Raw genomic sequence first — 13,490 nt, forward strand, 5'->3', positions numbered from 1 at the left:
CGAAGGCAGATGCTTAACCCTCTGAGCCACCCAGGCGCCCCATTACCAGGGTTTAGAACAATACCGGCCACACAAGTAAACCTTATACAGGTGGAAGGACTTCATGACAATGACAATGATGAACATAATAATAATGATGGTGGAATTTCTACTGTGGCCCGTCTGATTGGCTGGCTGGTTTCAGAGCTGCCATATTGGTTCTTCTTTCTAAACTCCAACTCTAGCAGTGTCTACCACTTGGGATTCCTTTTTCCTTCCTCATTCTTTATTCCATCAAATCCTTCACACCCACCCATTTCCATCAAATCTTTACTAATGCTCCTCTTCCTTCTGTGACTGTGAATCTCCGCACCAGCCAGCCCCTGCCTGAACTCTTCTTTGCATTTTTCTCTATTATTTCACCTTTGAGTCCAAAATTCTCAGCCAGATTGAGAGGTTTATCAGTTACAATTCCTCTGCATCCTCCACAGTAAACTGTGTGAGTTCAAACAAACTTACCTGTTGACTAAGTCAGATTTAAAGTTGTTAGGATAGGGGCGCCTGGGTGACTCAGTCGTTAAGTGTCTGCTTTTGGCTCAGGTCATGATCCCAGGGTCCTGGGATCCAGCCCCACGTCAGGCTCCCTCCTCCGCCGGAGGCCTGCCTCTCCCTCTCCCACTCCCCCGGCTTGTGTTCGTCTCTCGCTGTGCCTCTCTCTGTCAAATAAATGAAGAAAGCTTAAAATAAATAAATAGAGTTGTTAGGATAGAATGAGAGAGAAAGTGAAACAAGGATGGCAGGAGATGGAGCACAATTCAGGCAGCAAGACAGGCAGAACCTGAGGGAAACAAGAAGCATTTATAAGGTGTCCACTATATACTCCATAATGCAATCATTGCTAGAGAGAGAAGAAATGGAACGGAGGGGGAGTGGTAAAGACACTGAGCAAAGTTGTTCCCCAAGGCTTTTTTATTTTTCCAGGTTTATTGTCTAATTCTGACTTCACGGGCAGGGTTAAATGCCCTGCCCCCAACTCCCATCACATTGCATTGTAAGATTCTGGGTTGCTTGGCCTCCCCGTTCCCTATGAGCTCCATAAGCTTGGCTTTTTCCCCTGTTGCATTTCCAACCTCTGAAACATACTGGGCTCTCAATAAATGAAGGCTTAATGAATGAAGGTGTGAACGAACAAAGGACTGATGGACTCGGAGCTAGCAGACCTCAAGTCTACATTTACGAAACTAGACACAGTGTAATGTGCAGATTCGAACAAATTTATTTTTCAAAAATCAGGTCTGCCGTGGTCTGACGGCCCCCAGCCGCGGACGGTAAGGCGAGGCCCATCTACTCCAGGTTCCCAGGACAGCCTGAAAAAGGTGGGAGGCGGGGCTTGCGCCCACCGGACCCCACCCTTTTGCGTTCTAAGCTTTCCGCCTATGGACCCGCCCCCTCTGGCCCTATCTGCAAGTCTAATTGGTTAGCTCTCTAATCCGTCTGAGCACGCGGGCGCCTATTGGATCAACTGCTGAACGAGAGTTGCGTACTTCCCGGCATTGGGAACGCGCGGCGGACGTAGGTTTGCCGCCATTGCTTTGCGAAGAAAGCGGCGGTCTGTGTGAGGGTTTGTGGGGGTGCGTTGCGGGCTTTAAGGGCTGGGCTGCGGGAGGCGTGATGGGGTCCGGCTGGATGACCGGAAGGTTGGGAGGGGCCGGGCTGGGCGAACGCTGAGCAAAGCGGGACTGCAGGCCGGGGGTGTCGACGCCTTCCTGCTAGGCTCGGCCCGGTTGCTCGTTAATTTTTTTCTTTCTCTGTCTCCCAGATTCTCCGGGAATGGCCGGAGTATTTCCTTACCGAGGGCCGGGTAACCCGGTGCCCGGCCCTCTAGCCCCATTGCCAGACTACATGTCGGAGGAGAAGCTGCAAGAGAAAGGTGAAGAACGCGTGCGGAAGCGGTGCCTGCGGGCCCGCAGGCTTAGGGCGGGTGTGCGCGTGCGCGTAGCGGGTTTCACTCCTTTCCCCGTTTTGGCAAGCGTCAGAGCTTTAGGTGTCAACTCACTCACGGTCCCATTTATTTTTTCATCTAATTAACTGTTTAAAGGTGTCTGTTGGGGCGCCTGGGTGGCTCAGTTGGTTAAGCGTCTGCCTTCGGCTCAGGTCATGATCCCGGGGTTCTGGGATCGAGCCCCACATTGGGCTCCCTGCTCTGCGGGGAGCCTGCTTCTCCCTCTCCTCCCTCTGCCTGCCGCTCCCCCTGCTTGTGCTCTCTCTCTCTCTGTCAAATAAATAAATAAAATCTTAAAAAAAAAAAAATAAGGTATCTGTTATTTGCAGGCGCTGATCCAAGCCATGGGGACACAATAAGCAATGAAAAAAACCCTGCCCTGACAGGGGTTAAGTTGCAGAGAGGGAGGTAGACAATAAAAAAACTTAAGAATCTGTAACAAAAATGTCAAGACAGTCACAAATGTGATAAAGGAAAGAGTAAAACAGAGTGAGATAAGAGAGTGCTCCTGCTGTGTGCCCACCCCTAACTCATACATCCTGACAGGGGCTTACCCTGGGTCAAGAGGTGGGGATGATTAGGCTAAGGGTATGCAGTTATTTAAACTGAGGTGTCTTTGTAGCCCGAAAATGGCAGCAATTACAGGCCAAGCGCTATGCGGAAAAGCGGAAGTTTGGATTTGTGGATGCTCAGAAGGAAGACATGCCCCCAGAACATGTTAGAAAGATCATCCGAGACCATGGAGACATGACCAACAGGAAGTTTCGCCATGACAAAAGGGTCTACTTGGGGTAAGGCATCTCTTGGAAGTATATCGTTTGGAGATTGGCCCCTTTCGCTTCTCCCTGTCCTGGATAGCTGCTCTGTCATTTTGAGAAAGGAATCCTCTATGACAGCCCCTGTTGGTGGTTAGAAGAGAAGAGAAAAACCTAGGATTCTGATAATTTTGAGATCATCCTTTACTCTCTTGATTGCCCTAGGCACTAATTTATTGAAGCTGTGATAAGATGTCCCTATCTTTAAATGGGTTGAAACCCATAACAGGACACTATGTTCTTGTTGCCTGTAACTCCTCAGTGAGCAGAATTGAGAGGTTCAAGATCGTTAACTCCTACAGCCTGTATACTCTTGTTTTTCTGTGGCCCCAAGCTGAGTGAATACAGGTGTGAGTGCCTTAGCAAATCTCTTTTCCATTTGGATGCAGAAATGTTAGCCACTTAATAAAGTGGTCTAAGATATCTCAAGATAGCCATAGATGTTTTGTTTATGAAAAAATGTTTTATGAGAACTGTGCTAGGTGCTAGGGATATAGCAGTGAATAGAAAATAATGGCCTTTCTGGATCTTATGGTCTAGTGGCATGACAGACACGAGAAAGATGGTTATGATAAAACATGAGTGTTTTATTATTTTTTATGGGAAGGTACAGAGAGTTTAGAATGTGCAATAGTCCAAAAGCTGTCTTTAGAGGGACAGCTGTTGATACAGAGGGACAGAAACCCAATATTGTGGGACTGTGAAGTTTAAGGGGAAGAGTGGCACAATTGGGAGAGCGGGGGTGGGGGAGGCTTAGGGGGACGGACAGTGTTCCTGGTCGAGGAGGGCCTGTGTGCTAAGTTTGAGAGTTTAGACTGTAAGGCAGGCTTTTCTGTGGGATGCGGTACTGTGATACCATGCAGCCTCTCCGCGTGGCACAGGTAGCAGAACACCTTGTCATTTGTAGTTCTCTCTCCCTCCTGTTGCAGTGCCCTCAAGTACATGCCACATGCAGTCCTCAAACTCCTGGAGAACATGCCTATGCCTTGGGAGCAGATTCGGGACGTGCCTGTGCTGTACCACATCACTGGAGCCATTTCTTTTGTCAATGAGATTCCCTGGGTCATTGAACCTGTCTACATCTCCCAGTGGGGGTGAGAAAGGCTGGAATGTGGGGGTGGTGGTTGGGGGCCGTGGGTGGAAACCATAGTGTGACTTGGCTGACTTTTAGGTCAATGTGGATTATGATGCGTCGAGAAAAAAGAGACAGGAGGCATTTCAAGAGGATGCGTTTCCCCCCTTTTGATGATGAGGAGCCACCTTTGGACTATGCTGACAACATCCTAGATGTTGAACCCCTGGAGGCCATTCAGCTAGAGTTGGACCCTGAGGAGGATGCCCCTGTGTTGGACTGGTTCTATGACCACCAGCCATTGAGGGACAGCCGGAAGTGAGTGATGGTTGGAGTTACTGCTCCTGTGAGAGTTTTGGAAATCCAGAAGGAATCCTGGGTGAGCAGTGGCTTGGCTAGGTATGACATAGGCCTGTCTTTTTTTCCTAGGTATGTGAATGGCTCCACTTACCAGCGCTGGCAATTCACACTGCCCATGATGTCCACTCTCTACCGCCTGGCCAATCAGCTCCTGACAGACTTGGTAGATGACAACTACTTCTATCTGTTTGATCTAAAGGCCTTCTTTACCTCCAAGGCACTCAATATGGCCATTCCTGGAGGCCCCAAATTTGAACCTCTTGTTCGAGACATCAATCTCCAGTAAGTTGGGAGATATTAGGGATTATAGGCACCTTGGGTTGAATAAAATCTAATCTTGATCTTTGAGATCCTGTTGTAGTTTTCCAACTCCCCAACTAGTCTGCTCATCTTTTATTTTGTACCCTAGGGATGAAGACTGGAATGAATTCAATGATATTAACAAGATCATCATCCGGCAGCCTATCCGCACTGAATACAAGATCGCTTTTCCTTACCTGTACAACAATCTTCCACATCATGTCCACCTCACCTGGTGAGAGCTACAGCAAAGGTGGGGGAAAAGAGAGGGTTGGGCTAGGGCGGGAGAACCTGAGCTTACTCTTCTTTCATTTTAGGTACCACACTCCTAATGTTGTGTTCATCAAAACTGAGGATCCTGATCTCCCAGCTTTCTACTTTGATCCTTTGATCAACCCAATTTCTCACAGGCACTCCGTCAAGGTGAGAAGGAACATTTGACCTTAGTTCTTTTTTTTTTTTTTTTTTTGAAGATTTTATTTATTTATTTGTCAGAGAGTGAGAGAGCACAAGCAGGAGGAGCAGGCAGAGGGAGAAGCAGGTCCCGCTGAGCAGGGAGCCCAATGTGGGGCTCGATCCCAGGAGCCTGGGATCACGACCCGAGCCGAAGGCAGACGCTTAACGACTGAGCCACCCAGGCGCCCCTGACCTTAGTTCTTTGGAGAGAAATTTCCTGACTGTGGCTGAAGTATTACTAGATAAAAATTCAGCTGAGGGAGACATGTTTGTCATCCTGTTTAGTGTTCCGCTTGAGCTTTAAGCTAATTTGACCGTTCAGCACTTGGCTCAAACTAAGTTATTGGTGTAATCTGGGTTTCTGTGATTGGCACTTCGTATATAGTGTATTTTGGTCTGTTTGCATTATGGGTTTTTCTACAGTCCTTTTATTGAAATACAGTTTACATACGCCTACAACTCATTCATTTAAATTATACAATTCAGTGGCTTTTAGTTTATTCACAGAGTAGTTCAGCTATTCCCATAGGTAATTTTTGAACCTTTTCATCATCCCAGAAATCCCCATGCCATTAGCAGTCACTCTGTTTCCCTCTAACCTCCCTTTCCTAGGCATCTCCTAGTTTTTCTGTAGATTTGACTATTCTGGAGATTTTGTATAAATAGTATCTTACAGTATGTAGTCTTTTGTGATTGGCCTTTTACATTTGGAATAATGTTTTTGATGTTTACCCATGTTCCATAGTGTTCTTCTTAACAGACCTCCTTACCCTAGCACAGTTTTTGTGTTCACTTAAGGTATTGGGGCTCCTTTGGGAGGCCTTTGATGGTGAGCCCGATAGGGTGTGAGGAGTGATGCTTGCTTTCCTGGTTGGTCCTGGCTTGTTCTTTGCTCCCTTGGCCCCTTTTGCCCTGGCCCTTTAGGGCTTGTCTTGTCTGGCAATCCAGTTTCCATGGTAGATGGAGCCACTGTGCTCGGCCCCAGAGAGTTTCCCTTTCATCCCAGTTCTCTTCCCAGTTCAATGGGAGCTGAACCCTTGGGGCGTTCTTCTTTCAGAGCCAGGAACCCTTGCCTGATGATGATGAGGAGTTTGAGCTCCCAGAGTTTGTGGAGCCCTTCCTGAAGGACACACCCCTCTACACAGACAATACAGCCAATGGTATTGCCCTGCTCTGGGCCCCACGGCCCTTCAACCTACGCTCTGGTCGCACCCGCCGGGCCCTGGACATCCCCCTTGTCAAGAACTGGTAAGACTTCCTGGGGGGATGGTAGTGGATGTATAGGAGAAAAGACTCCCAACTGGGTGGGCATGCAGCCTTTCACAGAGGGATTAGAAGGAAGATGGGCTAGCTCTAGTTGGCTTGTTTTCCCAGGTATCGGGAACATTGTCCTGCTGGGCAGCCTGTGAAAGTGAGGGTCTCATACCAGAAACTGCTGAAGTACTATGTGCTGAATGCCCTGAAGCACCGGCCCCCTAAAGCCCAAAAGAAGAGGTAAGGTGCCTGAGGGTCATTGCTCAGACTTCTTTTGTTCCAGAGTTAACCAGGAAGCTAACTCTCCCTTTCCCTCTTATTCCCACCCCAGGTACCTGTTTCGCTCCTTCAAAGCCACCAAATTCTTTCAGTCCACGAAGCTGGACTGGGTGGAGGTGGGGCTGCAGGTTTGCCGCCAGGGCTACAACATGCTCAACCTTCTCATTCACCGTAAAAACCTCAACTATCTGCACCTGGATTACAACTTCAATCTTAAACCTGTCAAGACCCTCACCACCAAGGTGTGTGCATTGTACCGTAACGGTCTTCTGGGCTTGAGGGATGGACTGATTTTGCTCTGTCCTCTGAGGAAGGCACCCATCCAGTTGGGACCATGGCTGATTAATGTTTTTCCTATTCTTGGCACCTTCTCCAGGAAAGAAAGAAATCTCGTTTCGGGAATGCTTTCCATCTGTGTCGAGAAGTTCTGCGTTTAACTAAGCTGGTGGTGGACAGTCACGTGCAGTATCGATTGGGCAATGTGGATGCCTTCCAGGTGAGGCCAAGTATCCCCGATCCCCGCCCCAAGTAGGGAAGCTGAATGAAGCCTGCGCTGATCGTGGAGCTGGCTCTAGCTTAAAGCCCAATGGGGTCATTGTGTTGCAGCTGGCAGATGGGTTGCAGTATATCTTTGCTCACGTGGGGCAGCTGACGGGCATGTACCGGTACAAATACAAGCTGATGCGGCAGATTCGCATGTGCAAGGACCTGAAGCATCTCATCTATTACCGCTTCAACACGGTGGGACCCTGCCCTCGTACTCTCACTTTCTCCATCCAGTTCATTCATTCATTCCTTCATTCATTGCGGGGAGGGAGAGAATCTTAAGCAGGCTTCATGCTCAGCGCGGAGCCTGATGCCATTCTCCATTTAGATCCATTTTAATTTTTAGGTCTAGTCAAGGCTCTTTTCCTGGACTGAGTTAGAGAGATGCTCTACGTGTATCATTACTTGCCTTCACCTTGTGAATCGTAATACTTCCCCCCAAAGTTGCTTTTTTTTTTAAGATTGTATATATTTATTTGCTAGAGAGCGAGAGCACAAGCAGGAGGAGTGGCAGGCAGAGGGAGAAGCAGACTCCCTGTGAGCAGGGAGCCCGATGCGGGGACTCCTGGGATCGTGACCTGAGCCGAAGGCAGACGCTTAAGCAACTGAGCCACCCAGGCGTCCTGAAAGCTGCCTTTAAATAGGGAATCTCAGTTACTGGTTTTTGCCTCAGAATCCTCATTTACTCCATTTTAGATGTTGAGGTCCCAGAGTTTTGCCTCTTTTCCTCTCTGTTGTCTAAGATGAGTTTCTCTTGACCCCACCTGTGTGCAGTTTTCTATTGCTCTCTAAATGAATTGCTAACTTACGTTCTTGATTTCTGCTTGGGACCATAGGGTCCTGTAGGGAAGGGCCCTGGCTGTGGCTTCTGGGCTGCTGGCTGGCGGGTCTGGCTGTTTTTCATGCGTGGCATCACCCCTTTGCTGGAGCGGTGGCTGGGCAACCTCCTTGCCCGACAGTTTGAAGGTGAGTGCTTTTCTCTGTGTCCAGCTTGTGTTTTATTATCACTTCACGGGTAGATCATATGTTCCCATTCTATCCCCTGCCCTTGTTTGAGACTGAGAATCCCTTCCTGCTGGATTGCCTCTAAGAGGTCCCATTCTCGGGGTGCCTGGGTGGCTCAGTTGGTTAAGCGACTGCCTTCGGCTCAGGTCATGATCCTGGAGTCCTGGGATCGAGTCCCACGTCGGGCTCCCTGCTCAGCAGGGAGTCTGCCTCTCTCTCTGACCCTCCCCCCTCTCATGCTCTCTATCTCATTCTCTCTCTCAAAAAATAAATAAAATCTTTTTAAAAAAAAAAAAGGTCCCATTCTCTAGTGATTCTGACCTACTATTCTGTTCCTTGGGCTCCTCTCTGGGGCCTGAGGCTATCTTGCATTTGCAGAATGGAAATTTCTCAGAGGCATAGTTGTGAATGTCTTGAGATAGCTTGTCTTTTTTGCATATGCTGGGCATATGGACACTTTGTTTATACTTTTTGATTTCAGTGTAACTGTGGTTAATGAGGGGGCATGATGGTAGAGACTCATTGAAAGCAATGAATCTTGCTTTTAATCAATTTCACCCCTAGGCCGACACTCTAAGGGGGTGGCAAAGACTGTTACAAAGCAGCGAGTGGAGTCGCATTTTGACCTTGAGCTTCGGGCAGCTGTGATGCATGACATTCTGGACATGATGCCTGAGGGAATCAAACAGAACAAGGCCCGGACAATCCTGCAGCACCTCAGTGAAGCCTGGCGCTGCTGGAAGGCCAACATTCCCTGGAAGGTGGGTGTCGCCCCAACTCCGAGAAGGCATGGACATCATCTTCCTGGGGGTAGGATTACCACTCCTGGGCTCCCTTTCAGAGCTGTGTGGTTGCTATCCCTTTCTCTTTGTGCCTTTTGTACTTTCAGGTACCTGGGCTGCCAACACCCATAGAGAATATGATCCTTCGATATGTGAAGGCCAAGGCTGATTGGTGGACCAACACTGCCCACTACAACCGAGAACGGATCCGCCGTGGAGCCACTGTGGACAAGACTGTTTGCAAAAAGAACCTGGGCCGCCTCACTCGGCTGTATCTGAAGGCAGAACAGGAGCGACAGCACAACTACCTAAAGGTTAGGCAGCTTAGGCTAGGCTGGACGTGGGGAGTGGGCAGAGGGATAGACTGCAGAGTTGGGACCATGCCTTGTCTGTAGGGATTAGGCTACAGTGGGAGGCTGATTATCATGTCTGTTCCGCAGGATGGGCCGTACATCACAGCGGAGGAAGCGGTGGCCGTGTATACCACCACTGTGCATTGGTTGGAGAGCCGGAGGTTCTCACCCATCCCATTCCCCCCACTCTCCTACAAGCATGACACCAAGTTGCTCATCTTGGCCTTGGAGCGGCTTAAGGAAGCTTACAGGTGAGGAGTAGAATAGGTGGATTCCTTTGGAAAGATGAGAGCAGGAAGAACAGCATCATTGTCAGAGTCCAAAGGAAGGAGGTTTAGCCTCAGGCCTTCCTGGGTTTGGCTTCCTATTGGTTTTCCCATTCATCTTTCCTGTTTCCTTGTCAGTGTGAAGTCTCGGTTAAACCAGTCTCAGAGGGAGGAGCTAGGTCTGATCGAGCAAGCCTATGACAACCCCCATGAGGCATTGTCCCGCATCAAGCGTCACCTCCTCACACAGAGAGCCTTCAAAGAAGTGAGTAAGCTGCCCCCCAAGTTTTCTTTTGGCTATGCTATTCATTCATGGCCCCCAGAGTAGTGGATTGCCTCAGGTGATTGGTGGATCCAAGTAAGCCAGCTTCCTTGTCCCACAGGTGGGCATTGAGTTCATGGATCTCTATAGCCACCTGGTGCCGGTGTATGACGTGGAGCCGCTGGAGAAAATCACTGATGCCTACCTGGACCAGTACCTTTGGTATGAAGCTGACAAGCGCCGCCTTTTCCCACCTTGGATCAAGCCTGCTGACACAGAACCACCTCCTCTGCTTGTTTACAAGTGGTGCCAAGGTAAAGTTTTTCTGGCTTTGCCGTTGGGGATTGAGGTGAATTGGGTTGATTTGAGGTGAATTGAGTTCTACATCAGAATTCTCACCCAGGCAGTAGAATTAGTTTATTCTCTTGGTGCTTAGTGCCGAGGTCATAGTGTTGATGTTAAACCCAGCAAAGCCGACATTCTTAGCAGTCCAAATGAATGAGTGGAGTGGGACAAGGTTATGGGTTGTGATAGGTACTGCAGGCACTAGCCTTGGAATTTCTAACCTGCTGGAGACCTGTTTTGCCTTCTCCTCAGGCATTAATAATCTGCAGGACGTGTGGGAGACAAGTGAGGGTGAGTGCAATGTCATGCTGGAATCACGCTTTGAGAAGATGTATGAAAAGATCGACTTGACCCTGCTTAATAGGCTGTTGCGACTCATCGTAGACCACAACATAGCTGACTACATGACAGCCAAGAACAATGTCGTCATCAACTATAAGGTGTGTCTTGGGGGGAGGGTATCAAGGAATTGGGGAGGGGTGTGTCTGGCTCCCTGAGGTAGGATTTGCTGAGGGGAGGACCAAAGAGGATAGGCCCCAGAGAGGGCTGGGACATGGCCATGAGTTAAGAATTGTTCAGAGTTGTAAATCTTTCTTTCTAGGACATGAACCATACAAATTCCTATGGGATCATTAGAGGCCTGCAGTTCGCCTCATTCATCGTGCAGTACTATGGCTTGGTGATGGATCTACTGGTATTGGGACTGCACCGGGCCAGTGAGATGGCTGGGCCCCCTCAGATGCCAAATGACTTTCTCAGTTTCCAGGACATAGCCACTGAGGCTGCCCACCCCATCCGTCTCTTCTGCAGATACATTGATCGTATCCACATTTTCTTCAGGTGAGGGCTTGCCTGGATTCTTACCCTTGCGGGGCATTGAGGCATATGCCCAGCCTCTGGACACAGCTCTTGTACCTTAGTTGACTTGTTGCAGGGTTGGGGCTCTAAAACGGAATGAAGTCCTGTGAGTAGGGTGGGGGTTGGAGGCGGGCTTTATCTGCGGAGCTGTAGGTCTTATGAGGTCCCAGGTTATTTCAGTCTCAGCAATGCATCTTGCCTGGTATAGGTTCACAGCAGATGAGGCTCGGGACCTGATCCAGCGTTACCTGACAGAGCATCCTGACCCCAACAATGAAAATATCGTTGGCTATAATAATAAGAAGTGCTGGCCCCGAGATGCCCGCATGCGCCTCATGAAGCATGATGTCAACTTGTGAGTCTAAGTTGGGGCTGCAGGAGCTGGAAGGACATCAGCCTGAGGGACCCAGAGGACAGTTAGAGGGAATTTATGAGGTTGTGTCCTGGGTGGGAGGAGTGTACTGTCCTAGAATACTGTGAGTCTGGCCTTCTGAGGGAAGTTCCTTCAAGTTCCAGGAGACGGATGTGATCATATGTTCTCTGTGAGCAGGGGTCGGGCAGTGTTCTGGGACATCAAGAACCGTCTGCCACGGTCAGTGACTACAGTTCAGTGGGAGAACAGCTTCGTGTCTGTGTACAGTAAGGACAACCCCAACCTGCTGTTCAACATGTGTGGCTTTGAGTGCCGCATCCTACCTAAATGCCGCACCAGCTATGAGGAGTTCACCCACAAGGATGGGGTCTGGAACCTACAGAATGAGGTACAGTCTGGAAAGGGGGCTTAGAGTAGCATTACCACCCCTGTACCTCTGGGGTACGCAGGGGTGTGGAACACCATCACACCTTTTCATTATCGGTCGATTGAGCCTTGTTGGGTGGGTAGTGTTTAGTGGGGAGCGGGGGTCAGAGTTGGTCCTTGTTTCTGAGGCAATATCAGAGACAAATTAACCTTGACCTTATGGTTTAGGTTACTAAGGAGCGGACAGCTCAGTGTTTCCTGCGTGTGGATGATGAGTCAATGCAGCGCTTCCACAACCGTGTGCGTCAAATTCTGATGGCCTCTGGCTCTACCACCTTCACCAAGGTATATAAGGCAGTCAGCCCTAGCTTGCCTCATGTCCTCTGTCCATCTCCCATCCCTTTTAACTCTTCCCCTGCTTGGCCCCTGTTTCTTCCCAGCTTTTCTCAGTGTACCAGTTTCCATGATTTATGGTATAGCAGCTTAGAGTGTCAAATCAACTCAGGTACTTTCTGAGAATACCTTGTAGGGAATGTGCAGCCTAGTTCTGCATAGTTGTGATGACTCTAAATTAAGGTAGGAACAGAAATTGGATTCTTTAATTTGAACAAAATTTTCATTTTTTGCATCTTACCAGGGGCTTACTATTTATTCATGTAGTTAGTCTTTTAACTAATAACAATATGTATGTTAAAAAGTAAGTATAACTAGCTATCTCAGTGTTTATTTTCCCTTTCAGTTGCTTCCAAAGGCCCAGCTGAAGGCAGCTGGAATTGAGAAAGAATAATCTGGGGATTTGTGAACTCTGTATACTTAGGTTTCTGTAAGGTTTAAAAAGCCACCCTGCTCTTCCTGCTTTCTTTCCATGCTGCCATAATGGTGCACATAATGTCTTGGCTGATGCTCAAGAGCATCAATAATGCCAAAAAGAGAGGGAAATGCCAGGTTCTTATTAGGCTGTGCTGCAAACAATGCTTTTGTTAAGGATACGTTTTCTTAGGGTTTTTGGTTTGTTTGGTTGGTGTTTTTTTTTAAAGATTTTATTTATTTATTTGACAGAGACACAGCGAGAGAAAGAACACAAGCTGCAGGGGTGGGAGAGGGAGAAGCAGGCTTCCCGCTGAGCAGGGAGCTTGATGTGGGACTCGATCCCAGGACCCTGGGACCATGACCTGGGCCGAAGGCAGAGGCTTAACGACTGAGCCACCCCGGCGCCCCCTTGTTTGTTTGTTTTAAGTAATCTCTACACCTAATTTGGGGCTCAAACTCATGACCTCAAGATCAGGAGCTGTATGCTCTTCCAACTGAGTCATACAGGCGCCCATTATCTTAGTATTTCTTACTTAAAATATCTCATGTTTTTGGGGGGGTATAGTACAAGAGAAAAGTTTATCTTTTTAGGTTGGTTTATTGCCTCCAGGGGCCAAATAATAAGAATTATGTAACTTATTCATTCCATGGGTGTTTGTTGATAACTACTGTGTTCAAGGCTCTGCACACACTACATGTAAGATGGAGTCTCTTCTTTTGTTGAGCTGGCCTACCTAGTTGGAGAAACGGATCCATGGACAAGAGAACTATTAACAGGATGTAGTGTTTGTAGAGCTATGGTGTTATTTGGGAATTTGTGAAAAGGCTCAAGTTAATGACTCTAGCCCAGTCTGGGAGAGGGAGAGAAGAGGCTTCCTGGAAGAAGTAACATGTGATGAGGCAGGTGAGGGAGGGTATTTCTTCAGCCTTATGTCTGGAGAGGTAACTAGCATGATATGTGTGGGGCTATACAAAGTTCAGGTTTATTGATAGAGTATGGTTGTGGA

At 48.4% G+C, this 13,490-nt stretch overlaps 1 protein-coding gene across 3 annotated transcripts in view; it reads left to right on the forward strand.

The window, feature by feature from the left end:
• Positions 1–1,481: 1,481 nt before the first annotated feature.
• Positions 1,482–13,490, forward strand: part of PRPF8 (pre-mRNA processing factor 8) — a 33,520-nt gene continuing 21,511 nt past the window's right edge. The window contains exons 1-24 of one of the 3 annotated variants that reach the window (XM_045889607.2): positions 1,482–1,610; positions 1,799–1,909; positions 2,604–2,772; positions 3,726–3,890; positions 3,968–4,186; positions 4,298–4,510; positions 4,638–4,763; positions 4,846–4,951; positions 6,042–6,232; positions 6,359–6,478; positions 6,570–6,759; positions 6,894–7,013; positions 7,124–7,258; positions 7,900–8,029; positions 8,633–8,829; positions 8,958–9,164; positions 9,291–9,454; positions 9,608–9,734; positions 9,853–10,045; positions 10,329–10,516; positions 10,678–10,916; positions 11,143–11,289; positions 11,485–11,695; positions 11,902–12,018. In XM_045889607.2, coding sequence (XP_045745563.1) covers positions 1,810–1,909; positions 2,604–2,772; positions 3,726–3,890; positions 3,968–4,186; positions 4,298–4,510; positions 4,638–4,763; positions 4,846–4,951; positions 6,042–6,232; positions 6,359–6,478; positions 6,570–6,759; positions 6,894–7,013; positions 7,124–7,258; positions 7,900–8,029; positions 8,633–8,829; positions 8,958–9,164; positions 9,291–9,454; positions 9,608–9,734; positions 9,853–10,045; positions 10,329–10,516; positions 10,678–10,916; positions 11,143–11,289; positions 11,485–11,695; positions 11,902–12,018 — 3,774 coding nt within the window. In that variant the 5' untranslated portion in view covers positions 1,482–1,610; positions 1,799–1,809. The remainder of the gene's footprint in view (positions 1,611–1,798; positions 1,910–2,603; positions 2,773–3,725; positions 3,891–3,967; positions 4,187–4,297; positions 4,511–4,637; positions 4,764–4,845; positions 4,952–6,041; positions 6,233–6,358; positions 6,479–6,569; positions 6,760–6,893; positions 7,014–7,123; positions 7,259–7,899; positions 8,030–8,632; positions 8,830–8,957; positions 9,165–9,290; positions 9,455–9,607; positions 9,735–9,852; positions 10,046–10,328; positions 10,517–10,677; positions 10,917–11,142; positions 11,290–11,484; positions 11,696–11,901; positions 12,019–13,490) is intronic. The other 2 variants (XM_045889606.3, XM_064583631.1) reach the window with 2 other exon arrangements.

Source organism: Mirounga angustirostris, unplaced genomic scaffold (assembly GCF_029215605.1).
Source record: "Mirounga angustirostris isolate CCGP_5_RB_7025 unplaced genomic scaffold, mMirAng1.0.hap1 SCAF_17, whole genome shotgun sequence".
In the NCBI taxonomy this organism is placed as follows: Eukaryota; Metazoa; Chordata; class Mammalia; order Carnivora; family Phocidae; genus Mirounga; species Mirounga angustirostris.